The sequence below is a fragment of the Cyprinodon tularosa genome, unplaced genomic scaffold, assembly GCF_016077235.1.
Source record: "Cyprinodon tularosa strain WSP-4 unplaced genomic scaffold, ASM1607723v1 ctg90, whole genome shotgun sequence".
NCBI lineage: Eukaryota > Metazoa > Chordata > Actinopteri > Cyprinodontiformes > Cyprinodontidae > Cyprinodon > Cyprinodon tularosa.
This window is the reverse complement of record NW_024039674.1, coordinates 3,625,543-3,652,429: the sequence shown is the minus strand read 5'-3', so window position 1 is coordinate 3,652,429 and position 26,887 is coordinate 3,625,543. Positions and strand designations below refer to the sequence as shown.

Here is a 26,887-nt window from a genome sequence, read left to right as displayed (position 1 = left end):
TCCTATATCCACTTTCTGCTTACTTTGTTACTTTGTTTTTGAAAACCACACTTTGATTCCTTGGGGTGCGTCATTTTTCAACCACGGACGTTTTATCCACACTGCTGCTTACTTACAAATTTTGTTGTTCATTTGATTTCTTCTTCATTGTCACTGTGTCAATATACTCATGAGGGGGTCACTGTATTATATTTGAATCATATAGCGGAACATATCTTTTGGGGCCCTCCTCAGACATTGGCATTTTCCTAACTCCCCCCCATACGGCCCCTCTCTACTGTACTTCCTACCCTCATTTATGGTCATGACAGAAAGGACGAGATCTCGGATACAGGCGTCTGAAGTTAGTTTTACGCGGAGGGTGTCCGGGCTCTCCCGCAAAGAAGCTCAGTCATCGGAAGGGGGCTCGGAGTAGAGCTGCTGCTTCTCCACATCGAGAGGAGCCAGACAAGGTGGCTTGGGTATCTGGTTCTGATGCCTCCTGGATTCGTCAGGTTTTCTTAGCGTGTCCCACCGGGAGAACCAGAGGAAGACCCAGGACACACTGGAGGAGCTTTTTTTTCTGGCCTGCCTGGGAATACCTTGGGCGGTGGACCTGGTGGACCTGGCCGACCCCAGCCAAGCGGAACAAAAAAGCTGGATGGATGATCAAGATGCTGTACCATAGTAATATCCTAGGGTGAAGTCATGAACATCTCAATAATATTAATAATAATAATGTTTATTATTTGTTTTTGGAATAAAAACAGGCAGCTGTGGTTGCTCTAACATGAGCTGTGCTTTAAATCTTTGGTTACATCATTTGTATAAAAACATAATTATAAAAAAAACAAGTGCTCACTGAGTGCGTGCAAAACAAAACAAAATAATACTGCCATAAACATCAAGTACAAACAAAAAACAAACTCACAGTGACAAAAACTGTACCGGCAAAACCCTGAAATCCCCTACATTTTCCCCTCTGCCTTCAGGAACTCCTGGCTGCAGATGCTGTCCTCAAGATGGTGGAAACACTTCAGAAACATTCAAGACTAAAACCCACTTCCCCCTCTGTGTGTTGCATGGAGTGGCAGGAAAAAAACATGTATAAAATGGTGACTTTATGCATCAGTGTGATCTGTGTTAAGAGTTGGGGTTAGGGTTCTGTTGTAACCCCAAATATTGCTTTGCTTTCTTGGGACCTGGGTTTAGTGAAAATGAGAAACACTTGGCGACGTCTGCAGCCAGAGCTTTCTCAGAGCAGGACTCTAGACTGCAAGCATCAGAGCGATGGCGTCTGGAATCTGCTCTCTTCATCTATGAAAAATGATGGCTTCAAAGGTGCAAAATAAAAGTTTAAAGCTGAAAAGGTCCTCCAACACTTTTGGAAAAACAACCAAATTTTAGAATCTGAATTTTAGCTGATTGAAAATCAGATCAATCCTGGACTCTTCCCTTTGGTTTTCCTCATCTTTCTGTTCCTTCCCACCACATCTACAAACAGATGTTGATCTGCTTTGCAAGCTCTCGGTCCAAATCATGAATCAGGGTGTCAAAGTCCTTTAAGCTGAGTCGACAGTTAAACGGAGCATCAAAATCTATGAACTCATCCACAAAAAGACCTCCTCCTGCTCCTGATGACCAGGCTTTCTTGTGCTCCTCCTCCTCTTCTTCTTTGCTGCCTGAAACAAGAAGAGCAGAAAGAACCTGTGGGATTTCGTTCCATTTGAATCCTTCGAGTCTAAACCTTACTACTTGTAAAGACTTTACCTCCTTCACTCTCACTTCCTGCCACCTCATCGTAGTCGGCTTCATACTCGGACAGAAGGTCTTGCCCGCAGACAGTCCAGTCCCCAGCATATCTGTTGATGGATGGTGGACTCTCCAGCCGGGGCAATCCGCCGCGCCCTCGCCGTGAAACCACCACTTCCTCCCCAGCATTGGGGAGGAGACCCAATCCATAGCTTGGTTGGACCTGGAGAGGCTGGCTGAGGGTGGGATAGCATGGAGGAAGGGGGTCGTCTGCTGGAACTCGTTTTGTCGGCACTGAGGAGTAACATAAGGATGGTAAAATATAAAAGTTTTAATTGAAACAGCAATGAGTGAGAGACTGCAGGGCGTCACCTGGCCAAAGCTGGAGCAGGTAGTGCAAGGCCTCAATATGGCGTTTGAAGTCAACCGCGTTTGTGATGTCTTCAACAGGACCAAAAGCCTTCCCTGCTCCTTTTCCCGACCTACTTGCTCCTCTTTCTGCTCCTCCGCTATAAGCCTCCTGAGTCGGTGTCAAGAGTACCGGACCAAAGCAAACTGCCAGGTTCTGGTGTGTCATTCTATTAAAAGAGCTGAAGGATGCTACCAGGCTGAGGTGGTCGAGCAGGAGAGAGAGTGTGGCCTGAGGGAGGAAAGTTTTAATGAGAGAATTATTCAGTAATTGATATCAAATAATTATTTTTCAGACTTAGAAGCTAAATCCCCTGAACTCCTGACTGTCAGACTGAAGACACGGCTAAAGTTCCTGACCAGTTTTTTAATCCAAGTAAAGTCCAAACTTCCCAATCCTGTGAGCAGGTTTAGAATGTCATCTTTGGCTTTGATTTTTACCGCCGCCAAGGAAGTTACGTTTTTAGTTGAGTTTGCGTGTCTGTCTGTCTGTGTAGAGTATAACTTTTAAAGCTATGAACAGATTTTAATAATATTTTTTACCAAAGGTGCACCTCAGTCCAAGGACCAATCCATTAAATTTTTGTGATCATCCAACTCGTAATCTGGATACAGGAATTTTTTTAAGGATTCTTTAACATTAATTGACAGAACAAACAGTTCCCCCGTAAACCATAGAGTGGCAGCAGTGAGCATTGACAGCTTCAGCCTCAGACTCAAAAAAGTCCAGAAGTATTATACTGAAGAAAGGAAAGGTGAGCCGTGTCATTACCCGATCCGTACCGGAAGCACGATCCGTACCATCAGCTCATTTGCGCGTGCGCAAACAGAATAACTTCCGGTGGCAATATTTCCTTTTTCTTACTTATTTATTCTTTTGTATTTTTTAGAAGCATGGGTTTCTTTTTGTATATCTTTGTATTTTCGTCAATATTGCATTTTCTAAAAATAAAAAACAGAAATACATAAAAAAGTTCAATCGCCTTGTGATAGTTACTTTGACTGTTCTGAGCATGCACAAATATACGTCACACAACGTATATATTTAAATTTGTTTAAATATTTGATTTACTCCGTTCTTAACTATGCACTCCAGCAGTACTGATCCCACAATGGATTCATTTGCTACATTTCGTGACCTGCAGTTTTTCATTGATAAGGGAACATTTCCCGAAAATTTGGATTTTTATTCCAGAAAAATGACGTCAAGCAATACAATGGATTGAATTTAAAAAGCATCCATTTCTTCCAGAAAAGTCTTCAATATTGTCTTTACAATGTAGTTTAGTATTCTTTAATTATTTAAGGATATAAATAAAGTTTTTTCAGTACCGTAATTACGTTATTTTTTGGCGACCCGGAAGTTATTCTGTTCGCGCAGGCGCAAATGAGCTGATGGTACGGATCGTGCTACCGGTACGGATCGGGTAGCGACAAGCCATGCCTTGCTCCAAGTCTGGATCTGCTGATCAAAGAGGAAAGCAAAGTGAATGAAGGTGAGAGCAGAACAGACACCAGAGGTTGCAACTCAAAGTATTTCAGTTTGTTTTAAACACCTGAATGGAAATTCCCCTTTTCTGCTCTCATCCAGGCTTTAATATCACAACATTTACATAAAAATGTACTAAAACCTTAAAAAATTGAGTTACCTTTCATTTCTCTACTTCTGCGGGTTATAGGGCCTATACCACAGCTCTTAACAATATCTCAAATGCAGTAAGTCACAATGTAAAGTCTTGTTTCCTGACATTCTTTTCAGAAATGATTCTTTAATCTTGTTTACACCTTCTACACTTTCTTTGTTAAATAAATAATGACATGTGGATTCTATATTTGCACACAAGGTCATTTTAGGACCAATACATTTTAGAACAGATAGAGGGTGTACAGTGATTTAGACACAGTGATACGTAGACGAAAGCCGGGCATCCATCAGCCTAATCATCAGAGATAGATGAACTTATTAATATTGGTGAATCTTTATCACCATTAAGATTCACACTCAGACTGATCACCCTGAATAGGTGTTCTTTAGAACAAGAGTAATAGTTGTACTACTCAGTGTTACCTTCTCAGGTTCTGGTAGACATGATAGAAGTTTAACAGTGCACTGGGCCACTTCGGGGTCAGGGGTCTCAGGTGGGGGTCGTAGCATCATGGCCTCTCGGACCACCTGGTACAAAGTCCTCGTGATTAGAGGAGATGGGAGCTCCCGCAGGTAGTCCTTCAAAATACCTAGACAAAAACAACCGGTTACATTCAGTGTGGCTTAACTTAGTTTATTTATATTGCCCCAATTCAAAGCTAATATTGTCCTAAAGCACTTCAAAATAAAAGTAAAATAGTCATTTAGAAAACAGGATAATAAAGTCAAGTTAAAGTCTTGATCACTTAAGTCAAGTGTTAACTAAATCTTCTTTCACTGACCAGTGAACGGTCAGATTACCAAGTACAGCAATCAGTGATCAGGTTCCAGTCCTGTTCACTCTTATTAGATTAAACATGAACTTAGATAACATTTGGGTGTCACAAGTTATACCATGACAGTGTTTCAATGAAACTACATGAAATCATTAGTCTATGAGTCCATCAGTTATGGAGAAAATTTTCTAAATAGATTTGTGTCTGTAATGCTTGATTTGATATTTTGTCATTTGTAAATAACATTTTGTGCATAAATTCAGGTGTTCAAAAACAATTAGAAATATAATGAGATTATGAATTCAAAATAAAAGCATATACACAAATCTGATGTTTACTAACTCAAAAAGATTCCTGCATATAAAAACAGAGGTGGGTAGTAATTACTTACCGGTATATATACTCAGTTACATTTATGTGGAAAAAATATATATATTTTTAATTACTTTTAGGAGTAGGTTTACTGTGCCATACTGCTAACTTTTACTTTCTTGTAAAGTACTGTACTGCCAATCTAGCTGCTTTGTCCTCTTTAGGTAAATTGAACTATTCCAAAATCAGGTAAACATAGAGTAAACATCAGATATTTACAGTGGAAGTTTGTTACCCTGTTCTAACAAGGATTGGTTTTCTACATTTTATTTTCAAAATAAATTAGGTAAAAGTATTTCTTCTGCACAAATTTGTTCTTTTATATTGATGACATTTATTTGTATTCTTTATGCATTGAATCTTTAAAATGCCAAAACTTGCACATAAGGTCTGTTTGCCAGCATCATTTCTAAACATTAAATCTGATGTTATTATCCAACAGTTACTCAAGTAGTCTTTCTATTGAGTACTTTTTTACTTTTACTTGAATAATTCCTGGATGACTACTTTTTACTTTTACTTGAGTAAAAACATGTTTAAGTAGTGCTACTCTTACTTGAGTACAATTTTTGGGTACTCTACCCACCTCTGTATACAAACCATTAAATTCATGTACGCAAATCACATAAAATACACAGACAGAATGACAGTTACACACAATTCAGGTTACGACTGCAGAAATTTTTTGAGAGACATTACACACTAGCAGAAAGCTTCCAGAGTCTTGTGTACATGGTGCGTTTAAATGCTGGTAAAAAGCTCGATCATCTGAGTTTTGTTCAAAGTCCAACATTATTTTTCTGCTGAACTTATTTCACTCTATACTTGTGCCAAACTGGCAAAGATGTTTTTCTGTGGAAAATGGAATACATCAGCACCACTTAGTTAGAAGAAATGCAACAACATGTACTTTTTGTTATTCTATGTTTATTCTGAGCTGTACAGATATACAAGGAGTACGTGGGGTGGATTAGAGAGCAGGTTTTTTTGCCTTTTGTATACTATATTATGTAACCTGATTTGTGTCGAACTGTCGTTTTATCTGAGTGTTTAATGAGATTTGTTTACATTAATTTAATGGTTTGTATATGTAGGAGCCTTTTTGAATTTGTAAATAGATGTGGTGTGTGTTTTTTTATTTTGTATTCATAATTTATCGCATAACTTCAGGAACCTGAAGTTATGTAATAAAATGTTATTTACAAATTACAAAAAAATACATATCTAGCATTACAGACACAAATCTAATTTGAAAAATGATTCTCTCAATAACTATTCATCTAGTCTTGTTCAATTCTACTTCAGATGCAGTACTCAGGCCTGTATCAGTTTATGTCTCCTGGACGAGAAGTTCTAGAAGGTTCAGTACTCCAGAACCGGGCTATGATCCTTGGCTCTGCTCACTGACCTGTGATTACATTGATGTCAGGATAGAGGTCCTCTGATAGACACACAGCTGAACTGTTCTTTTCGAACCCGTCTCTGAGTTCCTTCTTCACGGCGGCAGAACCGCACAATCGGTACAGACCCACCACCTAAAAGAAACCCAGAATTCATTACCTCTTGAGGTGGTGTCCTGTGTCCAGGAAATTTCTCAGATAGTAATGGGAGTGTCACCTTCAGTCCACGTCTCTCTATCTCTGCCACTGTTTTCTGGATCAGCAGAGGAACTGGAGATGCAGATCCTTCTTTCTCCACCAGGTGGTGGAGCTCAACCCCAAACACATTAGAAGGTGTTGATGGATCCCTTCCATGCTGCTGACACAAAGGTTCACCAGTGACTCCTAGGTGGTCACACGACTCTGTAATAGCAGTATTTGTGCATTTCTATATATCTCTATCTAATTTACCTGTGTCTCCCATTTTTCCTGCAGAGAAAGTTTTACATAGAGAAGACCTCTGGGCTCCAGCTTTAAGCAGAGCTGCTGACAACGACTCCCTGAAACAGAAATGCACATTAACATTTCTGGCTCAACTGAACCATAATTTTGTCTCAGCAATTTATAAAGCAGATTAATCATCAGGCAGAAGGTTGTCGCGCACCTTTAAAAAGTGGTGGAATGGAGACCCCCCCCAAGCAACACACTCGGTTCCTGGTTGGACCACTCTGAAGAGTAAGAATGTCTGTTTTGACCCCGCTAAATGCCGGAAGAGGAGCTGCAGAAAAAAAAAACAGTCATGAAACAAACAGTTCCTAATAAGAGCTACATGTTTGTTTTGTTTTTTTATTTATTTAAGAATAAATTAAGGTTAAATTAGTTAAAGATAAAAGGGAGAAACAAGAACAATTGGATAACTTTAATAAGCATGATTGTAGAAACAAGAACTTACAGAGCAGGTAAAAAATTTGTACATTTTATGAAAATCTGTGAGACACAAAACTGATTCAAACAGTGCAAATAATTCTGGAGCAGATCAAGGACCTATGCAACCAGTAGTGTGTATGTGAACAATTACTCACTTGACCTTTTGGGAGCAGCAAAGATTAATCTAAGTACAACAGCAACTGGAAGAGAGCATCTGTGGTAGCACTGTAGCACTTCTGTATTTATGATGCAGCAATCTATCATTGAATTAAAACTCATGTCATTTCAAAAATACTTTACTAATCCCAAAGGGAAATTATATATTGCAGTAAGGTTTTAATAAGGTTTGTTTTTTGTCCTATTTTAAACAGATGTTGTAGGTGTTGATAGCTGTACGCAGGAAGGATCTTCTGTAGTGGTTGTCCATAATTTACTTCACTTTATGAAGAATTCTTCTTGGTGAAATAATCTGCAGATTTTCTAGAACATAGCTGGCCTTGTTGAGCTTTTCTAAGTCATTAGCTCTAATACTGTTACCCCAGCAGATGACAGCAGAAGAGATTGCACTCTACACAACAGTTTTGTGGAAGGTCCTGCTCTGTCCCTTCTTGTACACAGCTTCACAGTTATGTCTCCAGTCTAGTTTGTTGTTCAGCAACACCAAGGTATTTATACTACTCAACCACCTTCACTTCTTCTCCCTTGATGTTAATAGGATTTAACTTCAATGAGCTCTGAGACAACTTCAGGCACAGGGGTAGAAGACATTATGTTTCGTGCAATACTTCTTTCTCCTATCACCTGCACTGTCCAGGGGACATCCTTGGGCAGAGCTGGTCCCCCAATAAGCTTATCCAACAGCTTTCTGCACATACTTTAAGCTGCTATCTCGTCTTGACTTGTTGTGCCTAACTTGAGTCACAAGAGGGAGTCCAAGTCTGGCTTTTCCGATTGATTTATACCCTCTGGTTTTCAAACCATATTGTAAAATTAAAATAAAGTTAGAAGCAAAGTTTTCCACAATACAGTTATCTCCTACATATAATACAAATATGGCAAAGAACCACAGACACACCACACACAATGATAAAGGTAGAATGTTACACAGAAACCAACTTTCCACAGCACTATGGATGATCACCAGCGTGTGGCAGTGCTACTTCCACTGCTCTCACACTGTGAAATATTTTGGAATAAATGTGAGTGCAGAAGGATTGTCCATTGAGGATTGTCTGGGTGTTTGATTTATTCTTTTTATTTTCCTTTTTTCACAGGAAGCAAATGCTAGTGAACATTGGTGTTATTTAAATTTAGCTTGACTGCTGGTGAAAGGCTCTTATACTCTACCTGTTGGACCTAGTGTCTTCTTTTTGGGTTATCGAGGTTAATATTTCACCCCAACCTGTTTGTAATTGTCTCTCCAGCTAAAATTCTCAAGCTAGCATAGCTTGTGTTTAAAACACACAATCTCCCAGACATGTCCAACCTGTGATCTGGTACTTCTGCTGTCAGCCAAAATTAAATCGGGTCTCCTTACCTGGTGTTAAAACTACAATGCGGAGCTGCCGGGCCCTCTCCAAGTCCAGGTGAAAGGTGTGATTTAATGGCAGGTTGGGGCCTTTCAGGGTCAAGAGGGCAGTCCTGGCTCTTGTCACCCCATCAACCTGGATGGCTAAGAAGATCTCTTTACTGTCCTCTGATCTAGGGCCAAAAATAACAGACAGTGAGGACTACCTGTACTAAAAACTCTGAACTCCTGAGGCAGAATAACATGTCTACTAAGTGATGAGAGATGTTTGGGTATAGAAACACCCAAACCTAAACCTTCCTAACAGCAATTCTGGACGTTTCCTACTTCATAGGGGGCACAGTTGAGTCAAAGTTCTATGTCATTAGAGAAACCTTCTTATATCTTACATTCTTTTCCTATTTTTATCAATTTTAAACAAGCATATTAATTGGTTAAGTTAAATTGCTCCCTAGAAGTGATATTCTGTGCTTCCTTGTCTGTATTGTGTTTCTTGACCAATGACGATGCTAGAGATAACCCCCCCCCCCCATTACTGTCCTTTGCTCAGTAAACCTTAAAGTCGTAGGGAAACGGCTGTTCCAACCGTTGCATTTCCGAATTCTCCCAAGTGGTGCCCGACTTGTTTGAGCCCATGGCTTTTTCTCAATTCACTAGAACGCGAGTACAGACTTGTGTTCTTGCCAAGTATGTTCTTGAGAAGAACACAGGAAAGTCTGCACTCTGAAAGAACGGGAGCACATAGCACAAATCTGGGTCAATTGGAATAGAGGCGTACTCGTGACATTACCACACACTTAGCTCATCTAGAGCTGCATTTCACCTCCTGTTATTAATAGTCTCTAGATAATAATAAATTATTTCTTTTTTCATTTAGAGGGGGAATAACAATGAACACAGTCAGATAAATCAAATGAAGATTTTGCCAAATAAAACAAAAAAGAAAATTGCCATCAGAGTCAGTGGTCCTTCACACTAAGCTATGCCGAGAGAGGGCTGCTGCAGACAGGCTGCGGTTAACATTGGAGCTAAGGTGGTTGCCACGGTGCTCTCAACTTCACAAATCTTTTTTTTTATTACGCATTAAATCGGTAAATGGACCATATAGTGTCTCTTTAAAGTATAATATTCTCGCCTCAAATTATCTTAAAACGTACTTTTATTGAACAACAGAAAAGAGAACTTTTAACTTTCAATGGAGCGCTCTATTGAAAGCTGCTGCTGCCGCAGTGCATGCTGGGACAGCTGTCAATCTCAAGAACGGAGAAGTTTTCTCTGATGCATACTCGATAAAGAGGGCAAGAACAACATCCGGGGATTTGGTGCGTTCTCGGTCTGGCGTTCTCGGCAATTGGAACAGTGCTCGGGCTGAGGCTGATGACATGTCACGAGCACACGAGAATGCTCAAGAGCGCATATTGAAAAACAGCCCTTGTCTTGCAACGCTGCCAGTTCTGTTAGCTCTACGCCTGCCGAAGACATAGACATCCATCACCGTGAACACTGGGACGTAACTCAATGGTCAAGTAAATTATTCTTATTTCCTATTTCAGCCGTTGCGTATATTAGCTGCGACATATGAATCAAGATGCTATGATCGAAAAAAAATTTGATTGACAGGTGACCGTTATACGATTGTCCGAATTTAGGTGTACAAGCTGACGTATAACTAACTGGCCTGCATAAAAATACGGTGAAACACAGATTTTAAGACAGGATTTTTTTTGTGAAATTGTCAAACTTTTGGGACAATATCATATGATAAAGAGTTAATTTATATACAGGTTTAAGCCAGAATGATTTGACATTTAAATATGAATTCCATATGACTTTAAGAAGGTCTATGGACACATACTTGAATTGAATGAATACATTGACCAGTATGATATCTTTTTCAGCTCTAGTTTTACCTGCTATTCTTCATGTCTTCAAGGCCCAGCAGATGGACAGTCAGTAATCCCGTCACACGCTGACTGCATCGTGGTGGATCTGAACCAACATACAGGCGAAACGAACTAAGATCACATGGAACTTCTTGGAGCCTTGTGAGGTCAGCACCCTGTTGCCGGGGTAGCAACTCTGGTGAATCGCCATCACTAAGATAACCTGGTTGAAAAAAAAGAAGATTTTATTTTTCGCAGAGTTCTTGATGGAGAATTTATATTAGCAGGTTGATCAATTAATTCATGGATATGGTATTTAAATTCTGCAATTTGCTGTTTTTTTTTCTTGTACATGTAGGAGCATCTGGTTCATCCATACTAGCTCTTTAGGTTCCAACTATTTAGTAAAGAATTAAGATTTTGACTTGATATAATATTCGGAAGAAAAAAAAAACATTTTAAATGATCTCCTACATTGACCATTATAGGATTTTTTTTAAAATAGTTTCAAAAAATCCCAAGAATATAGTTAGTAGCAAAACTCTACAAATTGAAATTCCTATTAAAAACAAGCTGCGCCTGTCAACAGCAGATTGTGTAATTTAAAATGTTCCGATTGTGCGGTTCTGCCAAATCATCTCTAGAGCTCAGATAATAAACTGTTTGCCAGAAGAAGTTTCCAGTCAAATTATTAACCATATCAGCTTAACCTTGTTACTCTACCTTAATTGCTTAATACAATTTACCATTTTAGAGTTCTGACAGTAAATGCGAAGTCATTTGCTCAGTTGTTGCTAAACTAAAGACTCACCACCGAAAAAACTTTTGAGATGTCTGGAGATTTAAACCAAGTGTCTCTGTCCTCTACACTTCAAGTGATTTAACAGCTAGTTAAATGTCCCAACAGGGAAAATACAGATATGGTTTGTTTAACATCAGGGATTAATTCACCTACTTTGAGGCCTGCTTTTGGCATGGTGGTCTTTTTCTTTTTGCATGAGCCCCTTCTTCAGAGAAAACATTTGATTACAGGAACCTAAGCATGTGTTCCAAAAAAAAAAAACTTAAGAAAAAGCCACAGGAATGTTTTGAATTTACAGATTAAAATAAACACTGTGTGCCCCATACAGACATAAATATACCAATATGTTTTTGTTTTTATAGGGGAGGTTTTGTCCACATTGAAGTTTAAATAATCCATGTGACACTGAACAGAGATTTAGAAGAAAAGGCAAAGATACCTCCTTTTAGAGGAAGCAAGAATTCAAAATGTAGTCATTTGTTCTGATTCTCTAACTTTGCTGATGCCTTTAAAGGTGTAGAATGCAGGACAAGAGCAGATGTAGTTGGTGACATTTCAATGATGCTTTTTAAACTCAGAGGGACTGGGTATCTTGTGGGTTTTCTGTGGGTCACCACTCATGTGAGAATGAATGGGAATTAAATGGCTGATGCTGCTGCCAAGGCCAGCTCAGAGGTATAGTGGAGGATTTTCGTGAATGTTTGAAAAGACCTGCCCTCTCCACTGAAAAAAAATTAAGCACAAGTACAACCCTGTACCCACTCCCGAGAGGGAACGCCTATTAACCGCATGCGAGAGCATGAACAAGCCCATTTGTCCTCCTGCACGCTCTGTTTAAAAGTTCCTTTAACATAGTTGATTCACGCTTACTTTCCAAAAGAAGATTTGCAATTTCTCCACTATGTCAGACTCACCCCCGGTAAGGGAATATGGGGAAGAGCATGTAGGACAGCCTTATGTAAGCATCTCATTAGAATGATTGACAATTAGGAAGACCACTTATTTTGATGATCCACCCGGAAAAAGAACTATCCTCCACTATACCTTTATGGAAAGACACACTTATGTGAGGTGTTCCTTTTGGTGAAATGGAATGCTTTAGTTTTGTTAATGCTATAATAAAAAAACGTTGGCAGCATGTTTTGAAAACAAAAAGTAGAGGAATACACCTTTACTCTATTGTTTCAACAACAGAGCAGAAGAATATTTTATTAGTTGTCTCACGGCAAGATGATGTCAAGTTGTCAAAGACATAGGCTGGGACACTGTGGGTTAAACAGTGGATCTAAGGTGATTGGGAAAGAGTTGGGAATGTTTTCAGTTTTATGGCGTCCCTGAAACATTTTTTGTGAAATGTTACAGTGTCCTTTCTAGGGTAGATAGAGAGGACATGTTTACTGAATTGACTTCTTTTTGGTACAATTCTTTTTCATTAAAACAATAATAGGACAGGGAGTCTCGCAAAAGAAAAAATGTGGTTTGTTTGAGTTTGTTTAAAAAAAAAGGAATATATTGGAAAATATAAGAGTTTTATCTCTATCCCGATATAGTTTTAATAGTAATGTAATGAGGGGGCAGCATAGTGCTTAATGTGCCTAGACTGCTGGAAATCAAGAAGAGGAATAGACCTCCTTTGCTGGCAGAGCGTTGTCTGGATGACCGTCTTAGTGGACGACGTGGCGGTGTGGAGCTGTCCAGATGATATCTGCTGATGACATTCTGGTTTGCTAGCACTGGGGATGCATTCTTATCGGCTGGCTCATCCACACCTTCTCTGCTGTTGTTGGCCTGGCGATGGGTACGGGAATGTGAACGTAGGCTGAGTTTCCGCCGCAGTTCAGGAAGCTTCTTCATCTTTAAAGAAAGCTTTCTAACGGTACCGGGGGACCTCAATCTTTCCATCACGCTACCAGTGCCTCCCCCTTTCTTCAAGGAGGTGGGACTTGAGTCTAAAGGAAGGGAGTCTGAAAGAGACAGATAATCAATGAGCAATCCACTGTAACCATGCAACTGGTGGAAAACAACATTTTACCTGGGATTTCTTCCTTTATTTCGTCATTCTTGTGACTGACACTTGGATTGGCATCCTGTGGACTGTCACTGCTACAACTTTCTCCTTTGAGAACAACCGCCATCTTCTCATCCCTTCTTTTCCATACCTCCTCCTCTCTAGGGGGACCTTCTCCATCTTCCTCCTCAGGGATAGGATTGTACCAGATATTGCTGCTGTCATTTTCCCGAGGACTGCAGACATCATCTGCAGCCTGCGACTTTCCTGAGGACAACACCCATGCTCGGCTACTCCGATCCAGGCTCTGCAGATAGGATCGCTGGCCTGAAAGTTTGGTACTAACACCAGGGTTGGAAATATCAGTGGGGGCCCCTGCAGACTGGGAGACTTCATGCATTGTGGTGGTAACTAGAAAGCATGGCGTGTTGATCGTATCTCTAGTTGATGTTGTTTCAGCAAATGAAGACATCGACACAGGTTGAAATCTCTAAGGGGAAAAAGGTGCAACGAAAGAAGACAATCAATTACCAGGTCAGAACAAGACTTAATCACACTGCGAAGAGAAATACCATATTAAAAGGCTTAAATTGAAAGAAGGGATGACTTAAAGTCCTAGGAAAACGGCTGTTCCAACCGTTGCATTTCCAAATTCTTGAAAGTCGAAAGGTGCCCGAGTGAAAAAAGTGAATGTGATTAGTCGTTTATCAAGGGGGTTCGCAGGCTAACCAGTTGGTAACTTAGTGCTAGTAGGTTCCCAGTGGGAAATTATATTGGGACCAAGTAGCACTAAATTGGTTACTATGGACAGCGGAAACATTAAAGAGGAGGAGAGTTTTGTGTCGGAGGTCATGAATGAGTCTCCTCTGTCATACATTTTTTATTTAGAGGAGTAAAGCGGGGCCAAAGTTGTTGTGGAAGAGGACACCATGGCGGCAGAAGCTTCGTTTGGTGTAGAAGGCTTACAGCCGTACATGTTTGAGCCCTTGCCTCGCAACGCTGCCAGTTGTGTTAGCTCTACGCCTGCAGAAGACAGAGACGTCCATCCCTGTGAACACTGGAACGTACACTATATTGCCAAAAGTATTTGCTCACCTGCCTTGACTCACATATGAGCTTAAGTGACATCCCGTTCCTAATCCATAGGGTTCAATATGACGTCGGTCCACCCTTTGCAGCTAGAACAGCTTCAACTCTTCTGGGAAGGCTGTCCACAAGGTTTAGGAGTGTGTTTATGGGAATTTTTGACCATTCTTCCAGAAGCGCATTTGTGAGGTCGCACACTGATGTTGGACGAGAAGGCCTGGCTCTCAGTCTCCGCTCTAATTCATCCCAAAGGTGTTCTATCGGGTTGAGGTCAGGACTCTGTGCAGGCCAGTCAAGTTCATCCACACCAGACTCTGTCATCCATGTCTTTATGGACCTTGCTTTGTGCACTGGTGCACAGTCATGTTGGAAGAGGAAGGGGCCAGCTCCAAACTGTTCCCACAAAGTTGGGAGCATGGAATTGTCCAAAATGTCTTGGTATGCTGAAGCATTCAGAGTTCCTTTCACTGGAACTAAGGGGCCAAGCCCAGCTCCTGAAAAACAACCCCACACCATAATCCCCCCTCCACCAAACTTTACACTTGGCACAATGCAGTCAGACAAGTACCGTTCTCCTGGCAACCGCCAAACCCAGACCCGTCCATCAGATTGCCAGATGGAGAAGCGCGATTCGTCACTCCAGAGAACGCGTCTCCACTGCTCTAGAGTCCAGTGGCGGCGTGCTTTACACCACCGCATCCGACGCTTTGCATTGCACTTGGTGATGTATGGCTTGGATGCAGCTGCTCGACCATGGAAACCCATTCCATGAAGCTCTCTGCGCACTGTTCTTGAGCTAATATGAAGGCCACATGAAGTTTGGAGGTCTGTAGTGATTGACTCTGCAGAAAGTTGGCGACCTCTTCGCACTATGCGCTTCAGCATCCGCTGACCCCGCTCCGTCAGTTTACGTGGCCTACCACTTCGTGGCTGAGTTGCTGTCGTTCCCAAACACTTCCATTTTCTTATAATACAGCTGACAGTTGACTGTGGAATATTTAGGAGCGAGGAAATTTCACGACTGGATTTGTTGCACAGGTGGCATCCTATCACAGTTCCACGCTGGAATTCACTGAGCTCCTGAGAGCGACCCATTCTTTCACAAATGTTTGTAAAAACAGTCTGCATGCCTAGGTGCTTGAATTTATACACCTGTGGCCATGGAAGTGATTGGAACACCTGATTCCAATAATTTGGATGGGTGAGCAAATACTTTTGGCAATATAGTGTAACTCAATGGTAAAGTAAATTATTCTTATTTTTTATTTAAACTATTGCATATATTAGCTGCAACATATGAATCAAGACGCTATGACCGAAAACACTTTATTGACAGATGACCATTGATATATGATTGGCCGAATTTAGGTGTACAGACCAACATATAACTAAAACAGATTTTAAGACAGGATTTTTTTTTTTAAATACTAATTTTATAAATTTTGGGACAATATAGTCAGATAAAGAGTACATTTATATACATGTTTAAGCCAGAATGATTTGACATTTTAATATGACTTCCCTGACTTTAAACTCTCGGAATGTGCTTTTTTTTTATATTCAGGAGGAACCAGAACTATGTTCTGTGTATTCATGATAGAGTCTAAATGAAAAAAATATTTTTTTCAGAATACCTTGTCGTGCACAGCGCTGTCGTTCCAGGTCTGTCTGGGACAATCAGGCAACGATGACCACTGGTCAGATGTTGGGAGGCTAGAGCTCATAGAGGAAGGGGAAGCTGAGGCTCCCTGCCTCGCCCATTGTTGTTTCTTAGCAACTGTGATATGATTTCTGGAAGGTGAGGTTGGTTCAGGTTGGGATGCATTTATAGAGTTGGAAGGGGTCATCAGTGATGGTGATGATGGCGATGAAGATAACTGGATGGTGGCAGAGCTGACTGGAGTCTCTAAAGCAAACACACATTAATTAAATGTATCCTTCATTGGCGGTTCACCATTATTAGCACCCAAAAATCGTAAACACACTTTTTCTCTTCAAATATTTTAAATTGAAAGGATTCAGTGCAATAATACAAAAATAGACATAGGTATAATCTATTCCCCTCTAACCAACCTCTCAAAGTGTTTCTTACTGTTCACTTAACAAGATCTGATTGTACTTTTCTTCTATAAGTGAAATCCCTAGGCTCCATGTTATTTCAAACTCTTCCGTATCATCAATGAGAATGTACTGAATCCTCTCCAGATGTAGGGTATCAGTCATCGAAGAGATCCAGGCCTTTAAAGTTGTGACCTCTTTCTTTTTCCAGACTAACAATATGAGCTGCTTTGTACAGAGGAGTTCCATGGATAGAAGAGGTTGCTTTAAGTTTTGCTATCTGACAAACTCTTCTGATGCACCCAGAATAACGGAAAGTACATCCAATACATTTTTGATTTTACCATTTTGAATTTTACTCCTAAATTACTGCAGCCTGGAACAAACTATAGAACTATGAGAACGATCTGTGTCTGCCTGATTACACATCCCACCAATTGTTGGTATATTTGGGAAGGTTTTGTGTATTTTTAACCATGAGTAGTGCTGTATGAGGCAATGTCCAATATTCAGGGAGCACAGATTTAAAGCCTTTCCCATGTATCATCTGTTATTTTCCTTCCAATATCATGTTACCACTCTCTTTTAAATCTATCTGACTTTGTTTGTCTTTATACTTCTAATATCTCAAAATTAATTAGAATGTACAATCCATTGCTTTGGACTGTACATTCTCTGAGACACTGATCTAATTTATCCAGTGTGGCACTTTTCAATTTATGAAAAAGTGTTCTAACAAAGTTCCTAGCCTGCAGGTATCTGAAGAAATCTGAGTTAATCAATCCCCATTTCTTCTGCAGCTCATGAAAAAAAGCTAAAAAAAACACCATGCAAGTCCGTGACACACCGTAATCCCAGTTCTTGCCAGCAATCAAAAGCACCATCTACACACTTTATTTTTATTAGCTTTGATTAGCTTCAGCTCTTGTAACAGAATGGCTTGTCTGTTTCTTCGGATAATGGCACTGACCTTTTTGGAGCTTTGAGGCTTTGCTATCAGAATTGCAGACACACAGGGTTGCAATCCTCCAGCACAGCTCTAGCAGTGAATACTTCAGGCCAGCTTTGTGATCATAAGGACAGTTAGTCCAAGATCCAAGCCTATGGGTCACCATCAGCCTCTGCAGGTTTCTAACATATTTGTGAGTGACATGGCACCTGGCATGCCAGTTTAGGTGTATGGTATATGCCATTTTGGAACCAGCTTATGCCAGTTGAGATTTCACTAGCTCAGTAATACATTCGCTGACAAGACCCCAGCATTTAATGGGAGGTAGACTGTAAGATCGCTCCACCTATGCAGAAGTGTACCACAGGCAGAAGTAACCCGCACAATAAAATTGAAGATGTAATGACAGGGATAGTGAAGATCCCAGTATTACCAGAGGCTTTTGGTAAGGTATTTTTGTTCAGAAAGTATTTTTGTTTTGTTTATTTTGACTTGATGTAATGACACCTAAGTATGCTAATCAGAGGTTTTGAAAACAAAAAAAGATGTCAGCTTTTATTACCAATAAACTGTACATGCTAGTACCACTAAATTAGACATCAGGATGCACCGATTCTGGTATTGGGCCATAGATAGTAGTGAAGTACTCATAAAAACAATTTGATCATCCATCCATCCATTATCTGACACGCTTGTCCCAAGTGGGTTCACGAGGGGTGCTGGTGCCCATCTCCAGCTGTCTATGGGCGAGAGGCGGGGTACACTCTGGACAGGTCACCAGTCCATCGCAGACAATTTGATCAAGAAATTGTTGTTTTTTTTATAATCATGGAATTAAAACTGATTTAGCCAATGCTGAGATGTGAGTACTTGTACCCCTAAACGGCTTAAAGGTTACTGCTGTCGGTGCATCTCTGTTAGACATGTTTCACACCTTTGGAGTTGGGCACCTTTAAACTAGTGTCATGCAAGGTTATGATTCTACCTGCTTCAACGCCTGATACAAAATTACATTTCTTAGGGTTGTCAGCAAGGTGCACGGGAGCCTTTTAATTAAGCAATTAAGTTTCAAGTACATTTAATTAGGTTTATTTATATAACACCAATGCCATCTGAAGGTACAGAGTCGGCTCATTTTAATAATTTATATTGATAATATTTTTTTCTAAGGAAACCAAGAGGATTTTATTCCAGGCTCTTGCATGCATCAAATAGGAACACCTGCAAAATGCACGCCTCCTGGATGAACCTATAATGACAGTAGAGAGTTCCTTGCATAGTTTTATTGACAGTGTAATTTACCCAGTATGTATGCAGGGACAGTGAAGAGGAAATTTCCCATGAATATGAAGAAGAAAAAAAAATCCAGCAGAAGCAGAACCAGACACAGTGTGAACGGCCCTCTGCCACAACTGACGGAGGGTTTCAGCAAACAGAGCAGAGATAAACAATCATTTAATTTAGGCCCCATCCAGATGAAGCTGGGTTTGATTGTATATGACAAGCTTCTTGGTTATAAATCTCATCAAGACCATGTGGCGAAGAAACCAACTAGATCTGAAAGCAGCTTCCAAAGTTTCCATCCAACCAAAATAGTGAAAATAGTGGACTAACCATGATTTGGTTTTCCACCCTTCAGTGCACATTTTTCTCTGCCTGGCCACCCTAATGAAAATGTCAGATGCCCCCACTAGTTTTAAAACTAGGCAAACTAGGCTCAAAGCTGTCCTTGCTCAACTCTTTCTCCTACAGCTGTCTAATTTAGCACTTTGACACAAGCAGCAAAATGCTGTGAAGGTTAACTATACTTTGAAAGCATCTAATTTCTCTCCTGACAAATGACTTGGCTTTTTGCAGACTTGAAAAGACACAGAAATTAACCAAACTGTATTCCAATGGAATTAAAAGGGAATGCTGCTACAACCGAGTCTTTATACTGGGGATGTCCTTTGGTCCACCTGTTTGGTTTAGACCAAACACTGTTTGCTTTCTTAGTAAACTTTTTCAAGAGAACTATAACTTATAACAAACCCACACATGCAACAGTCATTGCTCCCAATGGACAGAAATAAGTAGGAGTACAGACCTGGAAATCAAGCAAAACCACTGGGGTAGTCTTGCTCTGCAGCACCTCTGTTGTGCATATCTGTGCTGTTATTACAGCTGGAAAATCATAGTGTAGAGTGTCACTACAGCTCATTAAAATTTTTTTTTTTTTTTAGAAGTTTTATTTCTGATTTTGGAACCGAGTTGGAGAATGCTTTCTGCATGCCAGAGACCTGCAGCATGGCAGCAGATCTGCTTAGCAACAGACTGTGGATCAAACAGTTTCAGTACTTTGTTTGCTGCTACGCTGACTTTTTAAGTCCAAAGAGACGAATAATTTTGGACAATGACTCAAATCAAGCTAATTTTGTATTCACATCAGAACTTAACCAGTGGATAGAAGTGCCATCCAAGTAGAAACTTAAACAAAAACATCAATTGGGGGTATGTCCAAGAAGAACCAACCATCTGGAAGTCGGCCAATTTAAGTCAAGAGTCGTTTTGGAGGCTTTTATATATTTTGAACTGAAACAATCTCCTCCTAGGACTGTCGAGCTATTGGCTTGAAATTAAGGTGACCAGGCTTGCTTATCTAGTGCTGTGAAGGATTAAGAAAATTACTGTCCAGAGGCATGTGTAGATGCCCAATAAGCCAGAGCAGCTCGGAATTGTGAAGAGTGGAAAACACTGTTTGCAGATTTAAAGGGGGGAAAAGTATTTTCCATGAGCTACGAATTTTTAAACCAGTAGCTCACCCTGGTTACATGCAAAGGTCTACAGATTAAAATGTTTATTTATTTTTTCTCTGTTAATAAACTAACTTTGAACGACCATGTGAACACATGACCGCAGGTACAATATTTTGCATTAAACCTATTTCATGTCTATGGGGGAAGCAATGAAGTTGAGCAAGTCATTAAAACTCACAAAGAAAAATAAAAAGCCCAAGATTAAGAGTAAAAAATGCAAAACATGATTTTTCAGGAGGGATAAGAGACGAGTCCGGGGAAACAAAATCTGAATGTTGTTGAATGACCTAAAGCTTCAGAGGATTTCTGATTTCTCTGTCCTGTCAATGGAGGTATGTAATGGGTGCAAAATATTCACCATAGTTCAAGTTTCCAATTCCATGATATAAACTGTCTGCAAATGATGCACAAAAATATGTGTGTATGCTGTAGCGCCCGGTGCAAAAACCTTCTAGGATCTAAAAGGAGTGATTGATCACTATCAGGAGGAACACTTGGCATGGTTGTTTTTAAGATGAATAGATGGTTTTCGGTGTTATTTCTAGCCACGTAAGTGACTAGGCCAATTAATTTCACTGTAATTTCTGCCACTCCACGTTATCATCTCTTGTTTTCTCTTAGTTCTCTTTTTTCCTCCTCATACAAGTAGCACCTTACCCTGAATTTCTGCTTATACGTGTTCCTGTCCTGGGTAAATTCACTAAAGAAGCTACTGCTGCTCTCAGCCCTTATTTTAAACAGAAACTACTCCTGGGTCAGTGCTTTTTGTTTTCTCAAACCCTCAGTTAGTTGATATTCAGCCTGGTTCTGGCTCTCAGTTCTGAAAAACACTGTGCATCTCTGTAGAAGTGTGATCCTCGTGACAGGCAGTGCGCACACTGTCTCACTGAGCTACATGAATAAACTTAGTTGTTCTGTTGAATGGGATTTATCCATGATTCTTGGTGTCTCTAATGTATTTATCTGTTTGGGATCTCACTGTGTGAAACGTGAACACCATCTTCCTGTGTTCTGATTATTTTATTGGTTACAGTTGAGACTAAATAAAGAGTTAAACATTTCTAACCAATAGAAAGACCTGGAACTATTCCACTCTTGGTCAAATTAAACTGTGCCAGTGTAGAAATGGAACACCAGCAGGTTTAATTTCCCTTTTATGAAGGACCTCCTTTTATGTTGGCACCTCCAATCTCTGCAGAGAGTCACTCAGGTTTTATGTTTTAACCCAATCTAGGCTGAGACAAGTGGACTGTTAGATAAACAGCTGAAGATGATCCCTAACACATGTCTCCGCTTCATCTTACAATCCAACAGGCCATCATCTCTGTCTCTGCTGGGTTTCACGTAAGACGAGTTAAATGTCTATGATCCAGCAATGGAAGAGTTTAGCTTAGTTAGTTTGGCTTCTTTGACCCACTGACTCAAGTGTTAGCCTCTTTGGATATTGGTTACAGATTTGAGAATCATTTTCAAAGTTATTTTATTTGTTCTTAATGAACTTGTGCCATTATATCTGTCAAACCTACCACACCACCAGTGCTCCTACTCAGCTCAGCAGACCAGAAGCTGCTGGTTGTTCCAAAATCAGAGGAAACTATGAGGTGACTGAGTATTTCTGTTGTTGCTCTGTAACAAGTTACCTCTGCATATGAGGCAGGCTATTTAGTAGATCTCAAAAATGTTGTTTGAAAACAAACTTGCACTCCATCCATCCATCCTCTTACGCTTATCAGTGTTCGGGTCTTGGAGGTCAGCAGATTCAGTAGAGAGGCCAAGACGTCACTCTCCCTAGCCACTTGAGCCAGCTTCACCGTTGGTGTTCCCAGGCCAGCCGAGAAATATAGTCTCTCCAGCTTGTCCTGGGTCATCCTCTGAGTCTCCTCCCAGTGGGACGTGCCCAGAACATCTCACCAGGAATGCGGGCAGGAGGCATCCTAACCAAATGCCCGAGCCACCTCAACTGGCTCCTCAGGACATGGAGGAGCAGTAGCTCTAATCTGAGTCTTCCCCTGATGACTGAGCTCCTCACCCTATCTCTAAAGGAGAGCACAGATACACTACGGAGAAAACTCATTTTAGCCCCTTGTATCCAAGATCTCGTTCTTTCAGCCATGACCCAAAGCTCATGACCATAGATGAAGGTAGGAACGTAGATCAACTGGTAAACCAAGAGCTTTGTCTTTTAACTCAGTCCCTCTTCACTACAACGGACCGGTACAGCGCAGGCTTCACAGCAGATGCCGCACCACTCCGCCTGTTGATCTCCTGCTCCATCTTCCCTCCATTCGTAAACATTAATTGTAAAAAGTTAGTCAGATTTGGATTTGCTGCTTCCGGCTAGACAGGAAGCGACACATTTAAGCTGGGAAAACTATGTCTGATTCCAGGAGCAGCAGCACCAGGTTCCTCAAGTCCTCTGCTCCTTTCCCCCTGTACCACAATAACTCCACCTCCAGTCAAGAGTCCATCAAGCTCCTGAAGTTTGTTGATGACATCACCCTCATTAGATCTGTCTACAATGTGCTGGTGCAGTCCTCCTTCTTCATCCTGACCTCCATCACTCAGGATGTCAGAGAGCTGAATGTGAAGATGAACTAGTAACTAGAAAAGTGCAGCCTGCCTGTCAGTGATTGTGCACTTTTACTCTGCCATCATTGGCCCTGTCCCAAAACTCCCACAACACCCTCTAGAAAGTTTGTACTTGGCCTAAGTGCACATAAAGTTTCAAATGTGAAGGTTACAAGATTGCAAATATTAGAGAATTGGGACAGCAAGAGTTAGTCTGTACTTGTGCTTCTGCATCGTAACTGAGACAAAAAAAAAAAAAATACAATAAACAATGGGACCAATAATTTTTTTTACAATCCTACAGCCAAAAACATGATTTGAAAACTACAAAAAGTTTAACTTTGTATTAACATGTGTAGAGTACAGTAAAATATGGATTGTTATAATAAATAAACCATGAAAAAGATTTTCCGTGACACAAAAAAAAACATTATCTTAAACACATAAAAAGAAAAACATTTTCTGGTCTGGCATTTAGAGGCCACTTCTTCCTTAAGGCGGTCTTCCACTGACCTACTCCTGCATTTACTCCTTTATTTATTTATTTACTTGGGATATTCCTGAGCCAGTGCTTAAGTGTTTTGTTGTGTATCTTTTTTGTGTTTGCATACTCCCATCTGGTCAGCGCAAATTACCCAACATAGCTTTGTCATCTTGTTTTTTTGTTCTATTTAAAATACAATCAGATTGATTTAATCAGAATCATCAACACAAACATTTACTCTACCACATATTATGAATAACCAACCATTAGTAACTCCAATGCCTGTACAAACTGTTCATCATCCATTGCATTTATCAGAAAATTTTTACAAATGTCCTGTGGCGAATAAAATAGCACTGCTCTTGCAGTCAGTGAACTGCCTGACGGTTCTGATGGTTCTGTACGACTGTTTCCTGAAGCTAGATCCGGGACCAAACAGGAAGTGACACTCTCCGGAGGCTGGCTTCGCTTCCTGTCATCTGAGGGAGCCCGAGATCCAAAAATGGTCCATCTGTTCCTGATTTTAAACTGTGCAAGGGGGGAGGGCTAAATAAACAGCTGCACAGATGTGAAAGAAGCTTCTGTGTTCAACACACACTGCTGAGTATTCACTATTCATAACACCCCCCCCCACCCAACACACACACACACTAATTAGAGTCACAACGACACAGAAACTGAATTTCAGAGCAAAATCCTATTGGACTGTGTTAGAATGTTGGTACTGTCAGGTTCTGGGTTGCATCTCATTGGGTTCTATTTCTGACTAGTGCATTTGTTTATACAAGTCAGAAGTGAAAGATCTTTGCAACAAGTTCCACTTTGTCTCCATCGAAGTCTCCAAAGGGTAAATCTAAAACTCTGCTGAGAAAATGAGATGATTTAACCAAATGTTGCTCCTAAAGCTGTTAAAAATGTGAGAACCCAGTCCCACTTTAAACGCAGTAAATCCTGGTTTAATGTGAACAGAAGCAACCAGTGATCATACAAGATGGAACAACAGATTTCTGCAATCAGTCCAGCTAACTGCAGCATCCCAGACACAAACAGGAAGTCCCAGCACACACATTCAGCTAATGACAGGAAACGCTAAGTTGATCCAGTCCATTTTTGAAGGAGGTCCTACTTCACTAAATGACCCAAGTACAGTTTTAAAGTTGCTCTGGAGTCTGTACTCCTAGGATCCAATAGCTTAAATGTGAGACTGTGGTTCTTGTTCGCATAATCAGAACCTGCTATTGATTTCTAACCAGGATCACCTTCACTGCCCACAATAATTCAAATAAAATCCTTCCAGGATTCCAGAATCTGAAGGAGCATGCGCTTTTTCTCCGGTTATTTCTCCACTGGCTGATTGAATCCCTTTCCAGATCCTGCTTGCAGAGTTTGTAGTAACTATGTTAACTCAGCCATCCATGCAAAAGTTTCCTCTATGAAAACACGATCAGAAACCGGATCAATAAGTCCTTTAAAAAAAAAAAAAACAACATTCAGGTCAGATTACAACAGGTATACTGGTTACATAAGGTTTAGGGATGAACCATGCAGAGATTATGCCATCAGTCTGTTGGTACAACATCTTGAGCTGTTTTCCTCCTAAACACTATGGATAGCCATATCTCCATGGAAACATAAACCTGTGACATCAAGAAAAGGGATTTATTTCATTTGGACTCCATATCTACAGAAGGAGTCCATCAATCTGAGAATCCTGTTTTTGGTTTGGGTCTGAAAGAGGTGGTTCTCAAGCAGTCTAGTTTTTTTTTTTTTTTTTTTTTTTTAAAGGATCTTAAATAGTTTAAGACAACTATCATAATACATTCACTGATTCTAACAAAACTTATAAACAAACATGATGCATTCACTGACTAACTAGTTTTACTAAAAAACATGATGCAATAACTACTTTGAATAAAGTTACTAATCAACATGATGCATTCACACACTCAGGTAAGTTATTCAAATAAACATGATGCATTCAATGACTGAATAAAGTTCCAAAAAACATGATGCATTCACTGACTCAGGAAAGTTATTCAAATAAATATGATGCATTCAATGACTGGCTAAAGTTACTTATTAAAAAAACAACAACAAATGACAAAAAACATGATCAATTTACTGACCATGAGCAAACTTTATACTCAACATGATCACGTTTAGTATACATGAGTGTATACTAAACGTGATGGATTCACTGACTGAGAAAAATTACCACAAAAAAACAGGATGCATTCCATGACTAAGTAAAGTCACAAAAAATATGATGAATTAACTGACTTCAACTAAAGTAACTACCAGTAATTGACATGATGCATTCACTGACTGACTACGTTACAAAAATAAAACATGATGCATTCAATGACTGAGGAAAGTTCCAATAAAACATGATGCATTCAATGTCTGACTAAGGTTAAACACAAACATGATACATTCACTGACAATGAGCAAACTTTATACTCAACATGATCCCTTCACTGACTGAGGAAAATTGCTTCAAGTAATCAAGATGTTGCATTCACTGTATGACTTTATTATTTATTATTGATTGCATTTATTTATCCGGGTAAAAGCTGGAGATGGTGAATGTGACATCATGGTAGCTTCCGTACCAACTCTGACTTAAGCTGACCATCATGACACATTCAGTGACCCACTGAGAGTTGGAAAGAAGAATCCTCACCGTTAAGTTTGGGGTCTGTCTTTCTCCGGCTCCTGTCTTTACCCCTCAGTCTGGAGAAGGTTCTTCTGAGCAGTGGTTCAGCCATGCTGCGCCTCCTCCTCCTGCAGGAGTACAGAATTTAGCAGGAGAAGCAGGAGTCAGTCATGTGCCTCTCCCTAAGGCAGAAGTCATGGATTCAGCATTCCTGCAAGAGAAGCAGGAGCCAGTCCTGTTTCTTCTCCTGGGGCTTGAAGTTAATATTCCAGCAGGAATAGTTAAAGTCCCCACTGAGTCATCTCCTCTTGAAGCAGGAGTTCTGGAATTAGTCCTCCAGTAGAAGAAGCAGCAGTGTGTGCTGCGTCTCCTCCTGGAGTCAGGTCAGGGTTTCAGTTGAAGAAGCAGCAGTGTGTGCTGCGTCTCCTCCTGGAGTCAGGTCAGGGTTTCAGTTGAAGAAGCAGCAGTGTGTGCTGCGTCTCCTCCTGGAGTCAGGTCAGGGTTTCAGTTGAAGAAGCAGCAGTCTGTGCTGCGTCTCCTTCTGGAGCAGGAGTCCTGGATTCAGTATTCCAGCAGAGGAAGCAGGCGTCTGTGCTGCGTCTTCCCCATGCTCTGGAGGAAAGCTTCAAACTTGGCCATGACTCCTTGTCTCCTCCTCACTGTGAGAGCTGCTCGACAGGAAATGAATTCCAAACATTCTTTCCCAAACTCCCCCTCTGCTCCACCTCCCACTCTCCACCCTCTACTGGTGGAGGAAGGACACAGCACGGATGGCTCACAGGACCTGTAGTTTGAAAGGTTCTGATCCACTTTTGCCACCTTTTGTGGCACA

General features: G+C 40.5%; 1 protein-coding gene across 1 annotated transcript; it reads right to left on the bottom strand.

Annotated features, from left to right (window-relative positions):
• Positions 1-700: 700 nt before the first annotated feature.
• LOC119775986 (rho GTPase-activating protein SYDE1) lies at positions 701-26,482 on the bottom strand. The gene is made up of 14 exons (XM_038274174.1): positions 26,083-26,482; positions 16,180-16,451; positions 13,484-13,949; positions 13,080-13,415; positions 10,677-10,872; positions 8,776-8,939; positions 6,976-7,089; positions 6,783-6,871; positions 6,550-6,687; positions 6,341-6,467; positions 4,208-4,374; positions 2,104-2,371; positions 1,750-2,025; positions 701-1,661 (listed from the first exon to the last, which is right to left on the bottom strand). The coding sequence occupies exons 1-14, from the start codon at positions 26,165-26,167 to the stop codon at positions 1,474-1,476; spliced, it is 2,886 nt and encodes a 961-aa protein (XP_038130102.1). The 5' UTR covers positions 26,168-26,482; the 3' UTR covers positions 701-1,473.
• Between the last annotated feature and the right edge of the window lie 405 nt (positions 26,483-26,887).